We start from the raw sequence: 21,558 nt of genomic DNA, 5'->3' as shown, positions 1-21,558 counted from the left end.
GTTTGCTCTCTCTCTTTCAGGCCCTTTTTTGTGCATTTGTCTATGTGTATTCACAGAAAATCTAATTGGAAGTACTGCTCAAGAGTACTGTGTGCTCTTTTTTGCGTAAATGATACTATACTGTATGTATTATTTTCAATGTTTTTCACGCATCAGTATGTTCCACAATTTCTTTCTGTGTTAATATGTAGAGATCTACATCATTCTTTTAGAAACCACTGTGACGTATGACTTTTACCACAGTTTACTTGGTCACCTCCCTGTTGATGAGTAAGATGTTCCCAATTTTTCACTGCTACAAGCAATGCAAACTTTTCTGTTTTAAATTTGCCTCCCTCGGGTCTTTGCGCAAATGCCACCTTCTCAGTGAAGCTGTCCCCCGACTCCTCTGAAATCACACCCCTGCCATCTGCATTCTCTATCCCTGTTCTCTTCCCATGGCACTAGCACCTCTAACATATACTTTATTTACTTTGTTTCATTTGTTATTATAATAACTATATTTCATTTATTATCTGAATGTAAGTTTCATGAGGATAGCAATGTGGGTCTATTTTAAAGTTCACTGATGTACCCCTGGCACCTGACCCATAGTGGGGACTCAATAAATCTTCCCTGCATGAATGAATGATATGTACATGTGTGTTTCTCTAGAGTGGATTCCAAGACTAGACTTGCTGGGTGATAAGATTTGCACATTTCATGCTGTAATAGATTCTGCCGAACTGTCCTTCAAGGTGGCTATAAGGATGGACACGTTGGTCATGTCTGATGATCACCCACTTCACTGCCCTTGTCACACTGGAAATGACCACATTCTTGTCCTTTCCCCGGCAGATTTTGATGAGTGTTCAGTGTACGGCACCTGCAGCCAGCTATGCACCAACACAGACGGCTCCTTCATATGTGGCTGTGTCGAAGGATACCTGCTGCAGCCGGATAACCGCTCCTGCAAGGCCAAGAATGGTGGGTGGGGTTGCCTGTGGCCACAGTGCTAACTAAGCCCCCTCAACGCTATTCCCTGACGGGTGGTGGCCTGAGAGGTGGTCCTAGAGCCCTGGCTACACTGACTCTTCTCTTTCCCATTCCCAGAGCCAGTAGACCGGCCCCCTGTGCTGTTGATAGCCAACTCCCAGAACATCTTGGCCACGTACCTGAGTGGGGCCCAGGTGTCTACCATCACGCCTACGAGCACGCGGCAGACCACAGCCATGGACTTCAGCTACGCCAATGAGACCGTATGCTGGGTGCATGTTGGGGACAATGCTGCCCAGACGCAGCTCAAGTGTGCCCGCATGCCTGGCCTAAAGGGCTTCGTGGATGAGCACACCATCAACATCTCCCTCAGTCTGCACCGTGAGTCACCTGCTGTCAGCTTGGAGGGCTGGGGAGGGTAGGGGAGACAGGAAAGCTGGACGCTGTCTGGAACAGAGGCCGGGAGTTACACAGGATGGCTCCTGTCTGGGGCAGGAGAAGCAGGAGGCTGGATACAATGGTGTGTGTTTGAGGCAGGGGCAGAGCTCCCTCCCAGCTCTCTGAGCAAGTGTCTGGATGGTCCCTGCATTTCTGGCCAAGGGCTAAGGGGGCAATGAATGGTCAATCTCCAGAGACCAGGGACTGTCCCTTCTCTGAGAGGGGAGTGTTGACTAGACTGCAGAGGGACTTTCCGGTGCGGTGGGAGCCAAGGCTAGGGAAAGAAGGAGCGGAAGCCTGAGGTGCCCTGTTAGGCTGCAGCTGAGGGTAAAGGAGCTGGGGCCCAGCTGCTCTGTCTCCACGGGCCATCGTTTCCCTCGGGGACCATTGCCAATGGACTCTCTGCTGCCATCGGGGGAGGGCAGTACTGAGGTTATTTCTCTGTGGCTTTGTGGCAGTGAATGAGGCTGGGAGAGGAGCGTGAGCCACATGAGATTTTAGAATATCCTGGATGCTTCCATTCAGGCTCCTCCCTAGGCTACACTTTGCTGTCCTAGTTGTGGAAGAAGGGGTGTCACAGGAAGGGGCGCGAGCATAGCTGAGTGTAGACCCACTGCCAGGAACAGCCCTGCCCATCTCAGATGCTGTTACACCAGCAGCCTTACAGTCAACATCTGGCAGCATCACATTTCCAACAAAATGCACCACAGGGCTGAGAGGAAGAATCTGGCCTATGGTTGATCTGACCCCCTGAGGGAGACTAACTTGATCCATGACTGTTTAGTAAACCAGAATTCCCATCTCTGCCTTGGTTTCCTAATCTGCATAATGGGTTTGAGCTTATCTGTCCAGATCAGATTAACTAGAGTGAAAGCCAGTGGTAAAGGACAGCACGCTTTGAATTGAGGATTGTGAACCTTGGGCCTCTCTAGAAGATCTTCAAGTTTCTTTATTTGGTTCTTGTGATGAAAAGAAAGATCCCAGGAGATTACAAAGGATTCATTCTGGGAGAGAGAAAGGCCCCTCCCTGGGATGGTGGAGAGCAGGGGTCCCTTTGAGAGCCCTCACTCTCTGTGGCCTCAGCTTAAGGTACACATTTCGGCCTTTGGCTCCTCCAGAGCATCCCCGATAGCGTACTTGGGCTGCTGGTGTCCACAGCTCACCTGTGATCAGACATGTGTCCTCCTTGGGGTGCTGAGCTGGGGGTTTCAAGCCTAGTTGGCTGAGCTCTTAACAAGTGGGTGGCTCAGGGAACCCCGTGGCCGATAGGGTGGGATTGGCACTAGACCCTCTTGTGCAGCTGCCCTCCCCCTGTTCCATGTCTACTGCCCTACTTAACAGGCCTGTCTGGGCAGACAGCCTGTCAATTCCCTCCCCAGCCCTGCATCTGTGCCATACAGTGAGCTTATGGGTAAGTGGCTATGGGGTGTCCTGGAGGGAACCTTCTCAACTTCTACTCTGGCCTCGTCTCCTTATCTGACTTCCTCCCCAGGAGAAGCCGGTACCCCTCCCTTGGCAAACAGATTTGCCTTGCCTCCCAGTCTGCTAAACTCATTGGGCCTCTCAGGGGCAGAGTCCAGGAGGCTAGAGGAGTCCAAGGGGAAATGCTTGTGGGGTAAATGAGTGGGTTTCTCTTGTCCCAGCTTCTGTCCCTTCCTCCTTGCCCTCCCCCTGCTCCACACCCCTGCCGCCTGAATGTCTGGCTGTCACCCTGAGGATGGTTGTTTTGCTCTCTCCCACAAACTAATTATGGGTCCCAAACTGAGGATGTCAGTGTCTCTCCCCTGGCCCCTCCCCCAGTTCCCGGGTCATCCCCCTCCCCAGGAGACGCTGACTGGCCTGTCCTGGTGTGTGGGGTGGCTGGTCCCAGGCACTCACCTGCACAGCAGCTGCTGGCCTGTAATTAGCTCCCCAAGGAGGATGACAAAGAAAGGCTACAGCTTTCTCCTGCTTTCACTCTGCCCTCTGGGGCAGCCCTCCCTGCAAGCCTTCCATTCTGTGATGTGACTGTGACCTCTGTTGGATCCCTGGGGCTGAGCCTTATGCAGCAGGGGTGCACACAGAGGGAGGAGTCTCTAACAATTGAGGGGTGTTTGAACCAGCGAGACCAGCCCGCTGGTGCAGGCAGAAGAGGGAGCCTGCCCCAGAGAAAACTCTGGAAGCAGAAATAGAATAGAAAGAAGGAAGGAGGCCAGGAAATGAGCCTGGTTCACATGTGTCCTGGGCCATGTGAGTCAGACCTGCTGTGGAGTCCTGAGAGCCCCCGAGGGCCCCCCCGAGGCCCTGCAGCGTGTGCACGTTCCTCTTCAACACCCCAGGGCTGCTGACCCTCCTGCCCCAGGCCCAGTGTCATCCCCCTGGATGGGGTGGATCATCTCTTTTCCTCCCACCTGAGATTACCTCCCCTTTCCCTCTGCCACTGGCCCAGTGGTTTGGGGAGGTCTATGAGGCTCGAATTCCAAGACCAGAGAACTCGATGGTGAAAGCTGGAAGAGGAGGGAAGACCCTTGGCCAGCACCAAGAGCAGCCCTGGCTTTCACTACTGCTTTCTCAAAGGGGCTATGCATTGATTTGATTGTAGGTGGTACCTGCACAAGTTTTTTTTTTTGTTTTTTTTTTTAACTGTTACGTTTTTATTTGATATACATTAGGAAACTCCTGTAACTAGCACATCAAATCTGTTATTTCAGCAATTGTTTAGGATGCAGTGAAATAAGAAAAGTAAGTTAATTGAAATAACTGGCAATAAACAGTAGCACAAGCTGTACATAAGCATGGCAGACATTTTGAAAGTGATACACAAAAGACTAAAATTCTGAAAATTGAGACCCAGAGGGATCAACAGGCCTGATAGTCCCTGAGTCAGGAACCAGGCCTGCGCACTCTCGCCCCCACCTCTGACCAGTCTCTCAGCTCCAGAGGCCTATGGAGCCTGTAACCCCAGCTTTGTCCAGCCTCCTGCCAGGCTGCCCCTGGGCAGGGCTGGTAGTGCAGTCTACCCACCCCAGCCGAGCCCTGCATTTCCTAAGCTGAGCTCCTCTGATCTGTATTCCCTTCACCTTGGAGGATGCCACCACTGTAGAAAGAATGAGGCAGACTGCAAGAGTAGGGCCCTGGGAACATGTGTGTGTATGGTGAGGGGAGGTTCTGAGGTTGTAAATAGAGGCCTTAAAGGAAATCGGGTTTGCTGAAGTCACTCAGGAGTTTGGACTGTGTGTGAAAGGATGGTCTGAAGGGGCCCTCAGAGGTCTCAGGGTTCCGCTCCCTGCACCATGCTGCATGGGGAAGAAGGAGGTGGCTGGGGAGCTCAGCAAAGGCCCCCTAGGCTGCAGGCAGCAAGGTTGCGAAATGGGTCCCCAAGTCCAGCTGGCCAACTTCACTTTTCCCTTCCTCTCTCTTTCTTTTATTTATTTTTTTAGTGTGTGTGTTTTCGAAATCACAACAGGAAATGGGGTAGTGATTTGTCTAGAGGGGAGGCAAAGAAGGGGCAGACAGCTGCCCCTCTGAGTCTAATGAACTGGCTGCTGCTACTGGAAGGGGTGCTACCTCCTCACTGTGCTGGGCACCCCTGGACCCTCTCAGCCTCCCACCCGTGCCTACAGAGCACTTCCAGACTTCACATGTGAAAGCTAACCATGCCCTTCCTTTCCCTTTCTGACCCACAGGATGCCAGGCTGTTTGGGAAGGGGTGGCTCTAGCCACCCCACTCTTTGGCCTTGGGCCCCCTGCATCCTGGCACTTTTGCTTCCCATTCCTGTTCTGAGTTTCCTAATCATTTAACAGCTCACTCTTGCTCCTCCTCTCTCCTGGCCAGGGCCAGCCCTGTGTCTCCCGGCCCAGATCCAGCCCTGTCCTCTCCTCCCCCGCTGTCTCCTTGAAGTTGCCTCTCCACCCAGACTGCTCCCAGCACTCCCCTCGCTGTTTTCAAGCCAAAGGAAGTAACTTAAGCAAGAGAGATGTGTTTTAGAGCCCGGCAAGGATTTCTCAATAGAGGGAAGACCCTAGGATGGGCTGAGCGGAATCCAGGCGTCATCCCTGGGATCTAGGTTGAAATGCCTCTTGGGGACCTAAGCCAGGCAGGGGAAGGTAGCGGTACATAACTTCAGACTGAAATCACAGGCAGGAGTAGGAAGGGAGCCCAGGGGAAGGAGGTGACACAACACGGCTAAGCTCCAGACTGGCTGGTGGAAGGAGGAAGAGCTGAAGTCGGGACCCAGCAGGAAACAAGGAGCATGAGGCCACGTCATTTAGCAGAGCTGCCAGGCTCACCACGAGGCCTCCTTTCCACCTTCGAAGTCCTCAGACTCTCCGCCATCTCTCCCAGCCCCCAGGCAAGATCCCTGAGTGGGATTACCAGACAGACTGTCCTCTCCCACTGTCTTGGAGTGTCCCAAGGCCAGAGAGGGAGGATCCTGGCAGTAGAAGAGAGGGGGGAAATGATGTCCCAGCTCTAGAACAACAGACTGGGGGACTCAGTCTTCAGTAAATATTTGTTCAACGGATCAATACATGTGTGTCAGGCGCCTGGGACAGAGACAAAAGGCAGCGCCCTCCTTTCAGTATTTGTAGTCAGGTGAAGAGGCCATGATCAAATAAGCTCCAGAGGCCTATGGAGCCTGTAACAGGAAAACTTCCTTCTGTTTTTTTTGTTTGTTTGTTTGGTTTTTTTTTGAGACAGAGTCTTGCTCTGTTGGCCAGGCTGGAGTGCAGTGGCGTGATCTCGGCTCACTCCAAGCTTCGCCTCCTGGGTTCACGCCATTCTCCTACCTCAGCCTCCTGAGTAGCTGGGACTACAGGTGCCCGCCACCTCACCCGGCTAGTTTTTTTGTATTTTTAGGAGAGTCGGGGTTTCATTGTGTTAGCCAGGATAGTCTCGATCTCCTGACCTCGTGATCCACCCGCCTCGGCCTCTCAAAGTGTTGGGATTACAGGCATGAGCCACTGTGCCTGGCCTCGAAAATGTCCTTCTAATAGGGCAAGCTTCCTTCTGGGAGCCTGAGCTGAGTCTTGATGAATAGTAGGTGTTAGCCCCAAATGGCCCACCTGGAGGGCCCATCCAGAGTCAGGAGACCACAGGGCTCTGGCTGGAGGCACAGAGGGCGACTTGGTGGAAAAGATGGGAAAGGATGGGCTTGGGGAGGGGAGGACATGGTGGGAACCGCAGCCCCCATGTGGGGAGTGTTTATCATGCACCAGGCCCAGTGCTAAGTGCTGTTAGTCCACCATCCAGTTTTACAGATGAGGAAACAGAGACTCAGAGACATTAAGTAACTTGCCTATAGCCTCAGTTGGAAGGTGACGGAACCAGAATTCAAACTCAGGCTGTGAGTGTCTAGGGCCCAGCTGGACCCAGGGCAGAGCAGAATGATAGGAGGAGAGGTGGGGAGGCTCCTGGAACAAGGGCCAGAATCTAGTGTGCTCCCTGGGGATGTGGTTAGAGGTCCAGGGACCTCTTTGGATGTGTATACACTCTCTGGGTGTGTAGATGTGTTGGGTGACATTTTCTCAGGGCATAAAGGCTTCTTCCTTCAGATTTCCTTATTTTAGAGCAGATGACTAGAATCCTACAGCTGAAGCTAGAGTCTTCTTGGGCATGGGGTGGGGCCTGTGTGTTTGAGAAAGCAGCCACCATGTACGGAAATGCCTCTTGAACAATGGCAATGAAGAAGTTGAGAAAAGCTGGAGTTGTAGTGAGTGCAGATGCTGAGCAGTGGGATGGGGTGCAAGGACACCAGGTCTATTCTGGGGCCTGGAACTGAAAGTCCTCTGTGACATCACGGGCAGCTGCGGTCTCTCGTCTGACTCCTGCACCTCTTCCCTGCTTCCTAGCCTCCCTCTTGAAGCTGGAATCCCCTGCCCTTCTGCCCCTAGACCGTCCCCAGCTCCTCCCACAACACAGCCTCCCTCTCTCCCCTTGGGTTTATTTGAGATTCTCCCGTTTTCAGGATTTTCGGTCTTTGGCCAGAGCCCCTTTCAGAAGGTGCGCTGGGGTGAGTTGGCCCTTAGAAGGCTGGGCCGCAAGGGGATGGCTCCCCTCAGGGTTGGTGGAGCCAGAATGATCAGCATCTCTGGGCTGAAGCCCAGGACTCCACCTGGACCCCAATTCATAAGACAGAGAGGGGTGGCCCAGATACTGCCTATAGGGCAGCCCTGGAGGCAAGGTTCCTCCTCTCAATTCGAGCCCATCTCTCTACACTGGCCTTGGCATGGTGGCCAAGTGTATGTGTGCGGGTGACTGTGTATGCATGTGTGTGTGTGCATATGTGCGTGTGTGGTGGGGCAGGCAGAGGAATCTGAACTTTAAGAGAGAGAAAAATAATGTGGTGCAGGGGGTTGGATAACAAAGGATTTTTGCTTGCAACTAATAGTCTCCAGCTGCAAAAATACCAAAGGGGAGGCCAGGCAGGCTGAGGACTCCAATTCTTGCCAACTCCTCACCGGCCTGCTGAGTGGGGCCCTGCCTGGCCTTTGGGGAGGTGGAAGGGAGACCGGCCAAGGGTAAATATCTGAGAGCAGGGATGATCTCTCTGCCTTCCTTCCCGGAATTGGGAGGGAATCCAGGCCACATCCTGAGGCTGGGGGGGCTGATTGTGGAGCTGCACCTGGGATGGTGGCATCAGATCTCTGCAGGTTTCTTCCTCCTCCCTCTTGCCAAGGGTGGATAGGGGGAGCAGGGGCAGGTTATTGCCAGCCCTAGGGCTGGGCAGTGACTCAGGGAAGCCTCAGGAAGTCGGAGAGAAGGCCGGCCGTAGCTGCGCCAGCTGGTGCTGGGAAAACAGCTTTCACTGATAAAGTTCATATACATGCCAGCAGCCCCCAGACCCCTGCCGTGCCCACCAAGTAAAGGGCACGCCGCCCTGTTTGACTTCCAGCCACCCTGCTGGCTGCCAGGGGCTGCAGGCAGGTCCCCGCTTTGAGACTTCGATTTCCTTTGGAGACAGCCCAGCAGCATTCATTTGAATCTGTTTTCTCTGTGGTTACAGCGTGTGGGGCAAAGAATTTGGTTGCCTTACCCCTGCACTGGGCCCTCTTCCTACAGGGCCTTGGCCTCCTCAAGCTACTCGTCCCCCTCTCTCTAATCTTGTGAGGATGGGACAGTATTGGGGGCCCAGAGGAAAGAGTGGCTGGGCTTGGGGATGCATGAATGCTTACGGGGGTAATATATCGACTCTGTGGCCTTGTTCTCCAGGCATTGGGGTGGGATTTAGTAGAGGGGACCTGAAGAAGAAACTAGTTTGGTGAAGCCCTCAGTTGGCTCCTTCCCTTCCTGTCCTGTGACTCTGAGTCAGTTTCAGGGCCTAGCCAAGTTCCTTGAGAGCTGTGTTCCTGTTCTTGTTGCCCCCACCCCACCCCCACCCACTGTTAGGGAGCAGCCCCTGAATTCCTGTGGGGAGGAGGGGGAAATTAGGGAGCAGTCAAGCAGAACAGCAAGTCATTATACCTGTAGCTGTGTGGGGGCAGAAGAATCCCTGTTGGGTTGAGTATGGGTAATGGAGGATGAGTTTCAGCCCAAAGCAGGTAGCCCAACGATTTCTTTAGCTGTTAGGGAAACTAGTGGAAGTGGAGTTCCAGGCAGGGGTCCCAGAAAGTCACTGCCTTAGGAGTTTCCCAGTTTGCAAGAGGCATCATCTCTGATGGTGGTAGTTAAAGTGGGCAGTGAGTAGATGGAAGGAAGCCAGTGGTCCTGGAGAGGAGGAGCCCAGAGGAGGCCAGCAGGTGTCCCTGTCCCCAGACTTCCCGCCTCCCTGAATTCCAGCCACCCTTGCCCTGCCTCTTTCCTTTGGCCCTTCTTGGCCTCTTCCATCTCCTCCAGAACCATGCCTGAAACTGAGTCTAGGCAGCAGGGCTCCATCTTCTTCCCCAACTCCCATCCTCCTTAAGCCCACCTTTTTCTGAGCCATACCTCAGTTTACCCTGAGGGTTCTTTCATGGCCCTCCTCTTAGACTCTCTCTCCTCCTGCCCTGTGACTTACTCCCCACCTCTTCTGACCCTCCCCAGGACATGAGGACATTGAGCAATAAAGACATTGCAGGAACAGGGGACTGGGACTGAGTAGAGGAAGTTTGGTCCGTGTCACTGGTGCCCAACCTTTTGCCCCCATGGATCTTCCCTTTTGCATCTCTGTAGAGCTCATATTTTAAAATACTTTTCTCTCAAACTGGGTTTATTAGCATGTACCCTGCTTTTCCACTTCAAAAATTTATGCCTTATGTCCAGCTTCCAGTCAGTGCTTCTGCTTAGCATGAGATAACTAGATTTATCATAAAAAGCAGATAAAAGGGCTGGGTTCAGTGGCTTACCCCTGTAATCCCAGCGCTTTGGGAGGCTGAGGCGGGCGGATCACAAGGTCAGGAGATTGAGACCATCCTGGCTAACACAGTGAAACCCTGTCTCCACTAAAAACACAAAAAAATTAGCTGGGCGTGGTGGCGGGCGCCTGTAGTCCCAGCTACCCTTGAGGCTGAGGCAGGAGAATGGCATGAACCCAGGAGGCGGACCTTGCGGTGAGCCGAGATCCTGCCACTGCACTCCAGCCTGGGCGACAGAGCGAGACTCTGTCTCTAAAAAAAAAAAAAGAAAGAAAGTAGATAAAAGTCCAGTGAAAAGCAAAGATGTGTAATGTTTTGGTAGCCTGAATGCTCTTATCCCAAGTAAAAGCAAAGTTAAAAAAGAATACTGGACTGAGCTAGTGGACCTGTGCTCTCTACCTTTTGGTGCCCTGAGAAGATGGTCCCTTTTCAAGGATGGGCTAGAATTGGGAAGCCTGTCAGTCAACCGGCCAGCCAGCATTTATGCAAGGCCTCCTGTATATCCACCCTGAGCTCAGCATGGGGGTGTTGGGTGGGAGGTCATCCAGAGAAGGTGGGCTTCCAGGTGTGGGTTCTCACCAGCAAAGGGTGGGCATCTCTGCAAGAGGGCCTACCCCACCCCATGGCTCTTTCATTCATACTCTCCAGACGTGGAACAGATGGCCATCGACTGGCTGACAGGCAACTTCTACTTTGTGGATGACATCGATGATAGGATCTTTGTCTGCAACAGAAATGGGGACACATGTGTCACATTGCTAGACCTGGAACTCTACAACCCCAAGGGCATTGCCCTGGATCCTGCCATGGGGTGAGAGTGGCAGGCGGGGTTCTGGCCCTGGAAGGTGGGAGGCTGAGGCTACAGTGGTAAGGAGGGTGCCCAATGTCCAGACCCCATTTAACACACATCTTCCCACAGGAAGGTGTTTTTCACTGACTATGGGCAGATCCCAAAGGTGGAACGTTGTGACATGGATGGGCAGAACCGCACCAAGCTTGTCGACAGCAAGATTGTGTTTCCTCACGGCATCACGCTGGACCTGGTCAGCCGCCTTGTCTACTGGGCAGATGCCTACCTGGACTATATTGAAGTGGTGGACTATGAGGGCAAGGGCCGCCAGACCATCATCCAGGGCATCCTGGTGAGGGAGCTGCTGTCTGAGGCTTTTGTGGGGGAACCGTGATCCAGGGCCTTCTGGTGAGGGGGAAGCCTCTGTAGGGGAACCGTTCTCTGAGTCTCCTGGTAAAGTGTGTGGATGCCCCAGGCCTCTAGTGGGAGTAGGGTGGGCGTGAATACTGCAGAGAAAGGACAAGATATGTCTTCCACTGTGATGGGAACAGTCATTTTAGAGACACCACTTCTGTTTACTTCCTTTTTCTCATTTGACCCTTATAATAACCCCTAGTTGATGAACAGGGAGGTGGTTCAGTTCCCTTTCAGCAGATGAAAAAGCAGGATCAAAGAGGTTAGGTGATCTGCCTGTGTTTGCAAAGCCAGGTGATAGCACTGGAACCTGGTCTAGAAGCCTTGCTGGCTCGGAGGTGGCATCTCCATTCTGGGATAATTAGGGTGAGCAACCAGCCCAGTTTGCCTAGGACTATCCCAGTTTTAGCCCTGAAAGTCTGGTAAGCCAGCAAACCCTTACCTTTGTCTTAGGCAAACTAGGACAGTTGGCCACCACAGATAAGCTATATGGGTAGTCAGGGTGTTACAGGGCTTGCTTGGGGCAAGCGTGTCCTCTTAGCCCTCATAACAGGCTAAGAATGTCCTCTGTGGACAGAGTTTAGAGCCCAACTTTAATTCAATCTAAAATCACTAAAGTGTCTACCGAGTTCCTAATTCTGTGAAGGACAGGGTTTCTGCCCTCAAGGGGTCTGAGTAGAGTGGGTGAGATAAGTCCACAAATCACCGTGCCAGACATGGATAGATAGCAGTGTCACGGAGGACGTATAGAAGGAGAAAACATCTCTGGTTAGAAGATCCCAGAAACTCTTCAAAGACATGCTCTGTAGAGGATGAGTGGGATCTGGGCAAGCAAAAATCTTCAGAATAGGTTAGTCCAACCAGAGGAGACAGGAGTAAAGCATGGAGTTAAAAAATGATGGGGCCAGGTATGGTAGCCTGCACCTGTAATCCCAGCACTTTGGGAGGCTGAGGCAGGAGAATTGCTTGAGCCTTGGAAGTCGAGACCAGCCTGAGCAACATAGGGAAACCCCATCTCTACACAAAAAATTTTTTTAATTAGCCAGGTGTGGTGGTATGTGCCTGTAGTCCCGACTACTCAAGAGGCTAAAGCAGGAGGATCGCTTAAGCCCAGGAGGTGGAGACTGCAATGAGCCATGATCGTGCCACTGTACTTCAGCCTGGGTGACAGAGTGAGGTCCTGCCTCAAAATAAATAAATAAAAATTAAAAACTACAGGATGAATTGGGGAATGCAGGTCATGAAGTCTGGAGGAAGCTGAGGGGATCTCCAGGGCAGAGGGAGGAACCCCTGTCATCTCATGCTGTCCATTCTTGCCCACCCATCTCAGATCGAGCACCTGTATGGCCTGACCGTGTTTGAGAATTACCTCTATGCCACCAACTCGGACAATGCCAATGCCCAGCAGAAGACGAGTGTGATCCGTGTGAACCGCTTTAATAGCACCGAGTACCAGGTTGTCACCCGGGTGGACAAGGGTGGTGCCCTCCACATCTACCACCAGCGGCGTCAGCCCCGAGGTGAGCAGGGCTCCATGGCCTCTCCAAAGCTGGCTTTACCCCACGACGGCTCTGGGCCCTTGGGATCACAGCCCCTCTATGGGCCCTCCTGTGGGGACCCTGGCTTCTTTCGTGTCATGGCTGATTCTCCTAGCCATCCACTCGGGCTACCTGCCCTGGCCCCCCAGCTTCCGCTGCCAGCCCCCGTCTACCCACTCAGCCTCTAGATCCCACTCTGTCCCTCCCATTCCCCTTGCCAGTCTGGAGCAGGAGAACCTGGCCATGGACAACCCTGGAACTCTCTCCCCTGACTACTGAAGCCCCCACCCAAGAGTCTGAAGGCTGGGTTGTTGGGGGAGGGGTCAGAGGATTTCCACCCCTGTGGCTTCCAAATTCTAAAATGGGATGGCAAGCACAAAGACCACAGCAGCAGGGGGTGTGGTCAGATTCAGGAAGCCTTCTCAAGGCCTGGCACAGGGGCTCTGAGGGGTCCTGACAGCTCTTCACCCTGTCCCCAGTGAGGAGCCATGCCTGTGAAAACGACCAGTACGGGAAGCCGGGTGGCTGCTCTGACATCTGCCTGCTGGCCAACAGTCACAAGGCGCGGACCTGCCGCTGCCGCTCCGGCTTCAGCCTGGGCAGTGATGGGAAGTCATGCAAGAGTGAGTGACAGGGAAGGGGGTTCGTGCCCGTTGGGAGGCGGCAGGAGGCTATCCTCAGGTGTCCCCCACAGCCTGGCTACCTCTGTCTGACATGCAGGGAGATGAAGGAAGTGTCCCAGAGTGTACCTGCTAGTGAGGGCAGAGATGGGACTCGAATCCACATTTGAAAAACGTGCTTTTCTCACTCGCCCACTGGACTCTGCAGAAAACTAAACTGATTCATTCAGCAAGTGTCTAGTGAGCAGTGAGCACTCACTACATGTTTGGCACTGTTCTGGTCACCAGGATTAAGCAGTGAACGAGACAGATGTTGTCCGTGGCCTCATGGAGCTTATAGTCTAGTTGGGGAAACAAATAAATATGTAACTTTACGGGTAATAAGTGGTTATGAAGACAATAAAACGGAGAATAGTCAGGCGTGGTGGCTCATGCCTATAATTCCAGCACTTTGGGAGGCCGAGGCAGGCAGATCACTTGAGGTGAGGCGTTCCAGACCAGCCTGGCCAACATGGTGAAACCCCGTCTCTACTGAAAATACAAAAATTAGCTGGGTGTGGTGGTGCATGCCTATAATCCCAGCTACTCGGGAGGCTGAGGCAGGAGAATCACTTGAACCTGGGAGGTGGAGGTTGCAGTGAGCTGAAATGGCACTACCGCACTCCAGCCTGGGTAACAGAGCGAGACTCCATCTCAAAAATTAAAAATAAATGAATAAATAAAGCAGATAATAAAGTTAATGAGGACAGCGAGGGCCTCTCTGAGGATGTGGCATTTGAGCCAAGCTCTCTGTGAAATGAAGAGGGCAACCATGTAACTCCCTGAGGGAGGAGCATGTCCGGCAGAGGGAATCAACAGTGCAAAGGCCCCGAGGCCAGCGTGAGCGTGGCAAGCCAGAGGGACAGCATGACGGCCAGCGGGGCTGAGTAGTGTGAGGGCAGAGAAGGAGGGAGGGGTTGGATTTTATAATAACTGGGATAGGAAGCTCATGGTCACTTTTGAGAATGGAAGTGACATGATTGGATTCACATTTGTATAAAAGTCACGTAGCTGCTGGGTGGGGATGGGCAGTAGGGAAGTAGCCAGGAGACTGTTTCAGTGTAGTGGGCAAGAAGTGATGTGGTTTGCACTAGGATGGCAGCAGAGGAAGTGGTAAACAATGATGTGACTCCAACATATTTTGAAGGTATTCCTTTTATACCACTGATTTCATGACTGATCGGTGGCACTTAGCTGAAAACCTAATATTCTTCACTCATTTCCTACCCTTGGAGTGCAGAGGTCAGACCCTGGTGTGTTGCGGCCAAGACCCAGTGTCCTGCATGTTAGTGTGTGTGTGGTCAGTCCATCTGACCCAGAGTCTCACCTCCCCAACATCTCCTGACCCATCACAGCTAGGGCATTGCAGCCCCTTGGCGGCAGCCCCTGGGTGGGGATGATGGTCGTGTGTGTGTCTAACTGTACCCTGGCTTGTGCCTGCTCTAGAGCCGGAGCACGAACTGTTCCTCGTGTATGGCAAGGGCCGGCCAGGCATCATCCGGGGCATGGATATGGGGGCCAAGGTCCCGGACGAGCACATGATCCCCATTGAAAACCTCATGAACCCCCGAGCCCTGGACTTCCACGCTGAGACCGGCTTCATCTACTTTGCTGACACCACCAGCTACCTCATTGGCCGCCAGAAGATCGATGGCACTGAGCGGGAGACCATCCTGAAGGACGGTACAGGCTCCTAGGGATGTGGCCTATGGGGATGGAAAGGGGCTGGGGCTCAGACATCTGTTTCTCGGTGCCCTCTCAGCAGGATGGTCCCCTGATGACCGGCTGGCTGCACTGGTTGGCATGGAGATGAGGGGATAGACAGATTGACCCCTGTGTGACCCCCTTCTTGGCTGAGCTGAAGAGGCAGGAGGATGGATGGGTTAGGCAGCATGGGCCGTCCTTGCCAGCCCTTGGGAAAACTCAGGGTCTCTCTGCATTGGCTCAGAGCCCTGGAGCTGCACACAGCAGACAGCCAGGAGACAACTGAGGTCTTGAATTGGAGACAGGCCTGCCAGATCAAAACAGGGCACACCCACACGTATGTGCACACACAGGGTCTGTGCAGCTGACCTTACAGCTGCCAAAAACTGCATGCTATTGTGTCCTGAGAAAATTGTGTTTTGTGAATTGCATCCAGGTCTTCCCTCTTAGCTGCTTGGGCAGGTTCACAGTGCATCGTCTTTTTAATGTCTATGTGAAGGATTCTGAGCTGTACGAGTTCTGCCCCAAATCTGCACTTGGGCCCCAGGATCAGGCCACCTCCTCATCAATCTGGCGGATGCCAGTTATAACCTTTGCCCTGCACCCCATCCACACTGCAGTTCAGAGAAAACCCAACAGTCAGCAATCATATCATAAGACTTTGGGGAAATCAAAAGTAACTCATCAGGAAAAGATTGGGGATCCCTATACCAAGGGAACTGCTATTTAAAGGACACTTGGAGTGAAGCCTTTGGCTAAGTGAAAAATCACTTCCTAATTTATTCATTTTGTTAGTTCAGGATTTTTAGGCCTAGGATATGATGTCACACTTGTGCCCAGAGCCACATACCCATTGTTTCAGCTCTCCACTCAGGCACAGGCCAGATGCCCTCATGCAAGAGCCCACATTAGCCATGTAGTTTACTGTCTGCAATGGGTGGTTTTGAGAGGCTGGCCCCAATACAAATGGCAGCACACAGGGCCTTCCCCTATTCCTCTTCCAGCCTCGTGTTCCTGCCCCCACCCACCTGTCTAGGGCCCCAGAGGGTCTCTACACCCCTATGTAGCCCAGGCTGCTCAAAGGTACCTGAGTCCGGGAGGGCCAGAGGCAGGCAGCTTTGAACTTCCTTTGAAGCTGTTCATCACTGGTCCCTCTTCCCCCAACAGGCATCCACAATGTGGAGGGTGTGGCTGTGGACTGGATGGGGGACAATCTGTACTGGACAGACGATGGGCCCAAAAAGACAATCAGCGTGGCCAGGCTGGAGAAAGCTGCTCAGACCCGCAAGACTTTAATCGAGGGCAAAATGACACACCCCAGGGCTATTGTGGTGGATCCGCTCAATGGGTGAGTCCTCCCAGGCCTTGGGGGTGGGAGGAGCCGGGAGTGTGTGGGCCTCAGAGAACTAGAAGATGAAATGGACAGGGAAGCAGGAGAAGGCAGCTGAGGCAGGATACTTGAGCAGGAACGGGAGGCTGCAAGGGGAGAAGGAGTCCCTGTCTTCAGGGAAATAGGAGTAATTCCTTAAACATAGAAGAAATCTGATCCTGTCACTCCCAGCTCAGAGCCTTCCACCAGCTCCCCTTACCCTGAGAATGAGGCCCACGTTTTCATCAGGCTTGCACAGCCCCACAGCGTCTGCCTGGCCCTTGTCTGACCTCATCTGCATCTCACTTCCCACACTTGAAGTTCTGTCCCCACTGCCTGCTGTCTCTTTCTCAAACAAGCACCCCAGCTCCTCCTGTCTCAGGGCTTTTGCTCTTGGAGTTCCTCGGCCTAGAACTCCCAGATATTTGCAGGACTGGCTCCTTCTCTACATCAAGTCTCACTCATGCCACCTCCTCATGGTGGCCTTCTCCATCACTCTGCTCACACTCACCCCCACCTGCAGCCCGGTCACTCTCCACCCCATCACCCTGCTTTATTTCCCTCTTGGCCTTTATTGCTCTCCATGTAACCTTGATTGACCTGTTTCTTGTGGGATGGGAGCTCCATGGGAGCGGGGACCTTGGCTGCCTTGGTCTCCACTGCATCCCTGAATGCCAAAACTGTGCCCAACTTATAGACACTCAACGAATATTTGTTGAATGGAGTGAATGAATGAAATGTGTGGTCCAGGGATGAGCAGGACAGGAGACCCCTTTGAGGAGCTCTGGGATAGCACTCATGGATTGGGATCACAGGGGGAAGGGCTGTTGGATGGGAGGGTGGGGGCCCACGTGAGTGCTGCCATCACGCCCCACCAGGGTGGAGTTTACTGGACAGACTGGGAGGAGGGACCCCCAAGGACAGTCGGCGTGGACCCGCGGCTGGAAGGGCCTGGAGGTGGACGGGCTCAACACGAGGACATTTTTGTCACCTCCAAGACACGTGGCTTTTGGGCCCAAATGGGCGGGCTAAGCCTGGACATCCCGGCTGGGCGCCTTTACTGGGTGGATGCCTTCTACGACCGCATTGAGACGATACTGCTCAATGGCACAGACCGGAAGGTGGGCAGGCATGTGCCTGTGTGTGGAAGTCCGTGTGCGTTGCTAGACCATGCTTGTGCATGGTTGAGGTTCTGTGTGAGGATGTGGGTATCTGTGTGTGTCCAGGCCTGTGTGCCTTGTGTATGTTTATCTGTGCGTCTATAGATGTGTACATCTGTGTGCTTGCATATCTTATATATTGTGTTATTTGTTTGAGGATTGCCTCCATTTGTGTCTCTTTGTGTCTATTTGTGTTGTCTGTGAAGTTGACTGTCCACGTGCCAGTCTCTGCATACACATCATGTGCGCCTCCTCGTATGTGCATAGATACACGGTCTGCCTTGGTGTGTGTCTGCACTCTCTGCAAGTGTGAGTGCCTAGGGGCGGCATATCTCTACACTTGGTCATTTGGGTTGTCATGTGCTTCATGAGTCATGTACATGTTCTAGTATATAAGGCCCTTCATGATATGGCCCCTGACCCCCTCTCTGGTCTCTTCCCCCCCGCCCACTTCCTGCATCCCAACACTCTTTGAACAAGCAGCACTAGGCAGATTGTTCCTCCCAGCACACGTCACAGAGCATCTGCCCTCTGTGCCATTACTCATGCAGTTCATTCCACATGGAATGTTCACCCCAGCTCCTCTTCCCCTGGCAGAGTGCTCAGGGGCCACCTCCTCTAGGATGTCATCCCCAGACCCCTCTTCACACTGAATCACCCGTATGTGCCCTGCATGAGACAGTGGGCAGCTCACAGGCAGAGACCATGTCGTTTTCACCTCTTAATACCTACTACAGCTCAGCCCATAATAGATCCTGGTAAATGTTGAAGAAATGAATAGATGAATACTGACCATCTGCTCATTTGTATGTGTGTGTGTGTGCACGTGTGTGTGCGTGTGTGTGTTTGGGGACTATGAATGAATATGAATGAGCCCAGGAGAGGATGGTGAGGATGGTGACCAACCTCACCATCAGCATCATTGCTGGATCACTTGATCATCTGCTGGCTTCAGGTTCTACCATCCTACTGTGTGCAAAGCTATCACCCCCAGGGGCTCCCAGGCTAATGGGGGAAACAAAGCAAAACCCATGCCCAGGACATAGACAAATGAATGTACAAAACAGTGATCTCACAGGCCTCCCTCAATTTTCTTCCAACTCCTTAGTAACATCCTCTCCATCCCTAGATTGTGTATGAAGGTCCTGAGCTGAACCACGCCTTTGGCCTGTGTCACCATGGCAACTACCTCTTCTGGACTGAGTATCGGAGTGGCAGTGTCTACCGCTTGGAACGGGGTGTAGGAGGTGCACCCCCCACTGTGACCCTTCTGCGCAGTGAGCGGCCCCCCATCTTTGAGATCCGAATGTATGATGCCCAGCAGCAGCAAGGTACCCCCTTGGGGCTAGGGGCAGCGTGGGACCTGGAAGGGGTGGTGGGACCTGGGCAGGGATTTGAGACTTCCCTGTGGGTGAAGGCACTTCCCAGGGATCCTAGGCTCTGACTTTTGAGGATCCTGAGAAGAGAACTCCCCCAACACAATCTGATTCTCTGTTCCCCATTTCCCTTCCTGCCCCATGTCTGTGTCTCCTGTTCTTCAACATGATCTTCTTCCTCTCCATATTTCCTCTTTCTGTCCCCGTATCTTAATGTGTCTCCTCCCCTATCCCTTCTCTGGCCTCTCCTGACCTCCTCCTCCCCTTGCCCTTCTCCATGGCCCCTCCCCACAGTTGGCACCAACAAATGCCGGGTGAACAATGGCGGCTGCAGCAGCCTGTGCTTGGCCACCCCTGGGAGCCGCCAGTGCGCCTGTGCTGAGGACCAGGTGTTGGACGCAGACGGCGTCACTTGTTTGGGTATGAGGGGCCTGGCCAGGTGGGAGTGGGAAGCAGACCCCAGCAGGTGGATGCCGCAGAGAGGGGTGGGGAGGCTCCAGGGTCCCAGTCAGAGATTAAGGAGGCAATGAGGGGCCCTGAGGGGGCCAACAGGAATCAAGGGAGGGGGTGAGCAAAGGCTCTGGGGGCTAGGAGGGAGTAGAGGGAAGATGGGAGGCTGGGAGGGACTTGCGAGGGGATGGGGATTAGGGGAAACTGAGTGAAGAATGGACAGCTATGGATGGAAGCAGGAAATTATCCTTTACTTCTTTTAAATGTATTTCTCCATTACTCAAGTAAAATAATAATAGTTCCAAATATTGGAAATTACTTTGGGAGGCCAAGGCAGGCGGATCACTTGAGGTCAGGAGTTTAAGACCAGCCTGGTCAACAAGGCAAAACTCCGTCTCTACTAAAAATACAAACATTAGCCAAGCGTGGTGGCAGGCGCCTGTAATCCTAGCTACTCGGGAGGCCGAGGCAGGAGAATCACTTGAAGCCAGGAGGCGAAAGTTGCAGTGGGCCGAGATCATGCCACTGCACTCCAGCCTATGCGACAGAGGGAGACTTTATCTCAAAAAAAATTAAATTAAATTAAATTTAAAAATATATATAATATATATGTTGGAAATTAGAGAGGAGAAAAAAGCCCAAATCCCACCAGTGAGCAGCACTACATTGTTGGCACTGTGGTAAAGTGAACACCATTCTTTTTTCCTCAGGGGGATTATGTTGTTTTTTACATAGCTATAATCATCTGTTTATAAAATGTCTTCTGCCCTTTTTGGTTCAAGTGTCACCGCATTTTCTGTGTTATTATTGCATGATTTTAATAAGCCTTGTTTTTTATAAAAGTGGGTTGTGTTCATTGTAAAACTAAATAAGTAAGGCCGGGCACAGTGGCTCACACCTGTATGTAATCCCAGCACTTTGGGAGGCCGAGGCGGGCGCTGCACATACTGTTCTGTTTCCTGCTTTTGTCACTTGACAGTATGTAACGAGTATGTAAGCAGCATTCTTAATGGCTAAAATATCTTTCATTTGGTAAATATAATGTAATTTACTCAACTGTTTCTCTACTGTTGGATGTTTAGGTTGTTTCCAGTTTTTTGATATAATCCCAACCCACACTTGTTGAGCATGGACTATGTGCTCAGCACTGTCATAGACATTTCCCTCGCAGTAATTTGTTTACCCCTAAAAACATCCTGGTGGGAAAGGTGGTTTTATTATCCCCATTTTACAGAAAACTGAGGCCCAAAGTTAGAGCAGGATTTAAACCCAGGAAGTTTGACCCAGAGCCTGTTTTGTAATCATACCTCTGCTATTTCTCACATCATCATGCCTGCCCATATTCTGGATGGTTTCCTTAGGATAGAATCCCGGAAGTGAAAATGGGTCATTGCAGCCATAGTGTATAGCTAAGAGGGAGTGGCTGGGGTCAGGAGAGGGCATTGGCTGAGGGGGTTAAGGAATGGAGGGGCCAAGGTAATGGGAGGATCATCCACATGGAAGTTGAAATCACCAAGAATTGAACCAGGAGTGATTCTGGAGAAAGTGCTGGTGAGCCAGGAGCTAAAAACCCTTACAGATGACAGGGCGTGGCCTGGGAGCCTTCCAGAAGTAGAGGTTGGTATAGAAGCATGATGTAAGGGTAAGAACAGTCCAGGGAACAGCAGTGAGGAGCAAGGAGGACACATACCAGCCTCCAGACCCATTGTCCACTGGATACGGGAGGGGAAATTGCCACCCATGGGGCCATGGGAATTTTAAGAGATTAGAGAGGAGTGAGAGATGAGTCAGACCAGGCAAGCGCACAGCTATGATTTCTGGAGACCGGGCTCACACAGGAGCCTGCACTTGTGGAGGTTACCAAGGCACAGACAAAGGATGTCGTGATTTAGCTGCTAATGGGCCAAGACAGATAGTGATGGTGAGGTGTACATGCTGGGGACAGGAGGGGTGGAGCCTGTGCGGTTCTGGTGCCTGTCTTCACTCCTGCTGGTGGGGTCGATGAAACTGTGAAAGAAAAAGTCCAGGGACCGGGGCAGGGCCCTGGGGTTCCCGGAGATGACTTCCAAGGGGCAGTTCATGGAGAAGGCAGGGAAGGAGTGGGGAGAGCCTGTTTGGTGGTGACAGCAGTATAGAGGCGGTGGGCTCTCTTGGACACCATTTGATTCTCAGGTCACACTGAAGTACAGCAAGTATTAAGTAGAGTAAACATTACTATTATTGCTTGGGAAAGAATTGCAGTTTCCATCCAGATAATTTGTTCATGAAGAATTTTGTACTAGAAAAAATTACTTTGTATTATTAAAAAATAGTAAAACAGCCGGGCGCGGTGGCTCAAGCCTGTAATCCCAGCACTTTGGGAGGCCGANACGNGC

General features: G+C 52.4%; 1 protein-coding gene across 1 annotated transcript in view; it reads left to right on the top strand.

Moving 5' to 3' along the window:
• LRP1 (LDL receptor related protein 1) overlaps nt 1-21,558 on the top strand; it is an 86,327-nt gene that overhangs the window by 16,687 nt on the left and 48,082 nt on the right. The window contains 11 exon segments of the mRNA XM_017858864.1: nt 838-966; nt 1,093-1,356; nt 10,372-10,534; nt 10,643-10,865; nt 12,258-12,447; nt 12,945-13,088; nt 14,571-14,807; nt 15,996-16,180; nt 17,076-17,318; nt 18,487-18,688; nt 19,028-19,153. Of these exon segments, the coding sequence (XP_017714353.1) occupies nt 838-966; nt 1,093-1,356; nt 10,372-10,534; nt 10,643-10,865; nt 12,258-12,447; nt 12,945-13,088; nt 14,571-14,807; nt 15,996-16,180; nt 17,076-17,318; nt 18,487-18,688; nt 19,028-19,153 (2,106 nt within the window).

The sequence above is a fragment of the Rhinopithecus bieti genome, unplaced genomic scaffold (assembly GCF_001698545.2).
Source record: "Rhinopithecus bieti isolate Rb0 unplaced genomic scaffold, ASM169854v2 scaffold_48679, whole genome shotgun sequence".
Classification (NCBI taxonomy): domain Eukaryota; kingdom Metazoa; phylum Chordata; class Mammalia; order Primates; family Cercopithecidae; genus Rhinopithecus; species Rhinopithecus bieti.
Note: the sequence above shows the minus strand (reverse complement) of the source record. Positions and strands in the feature narration are given on the sequence as shown.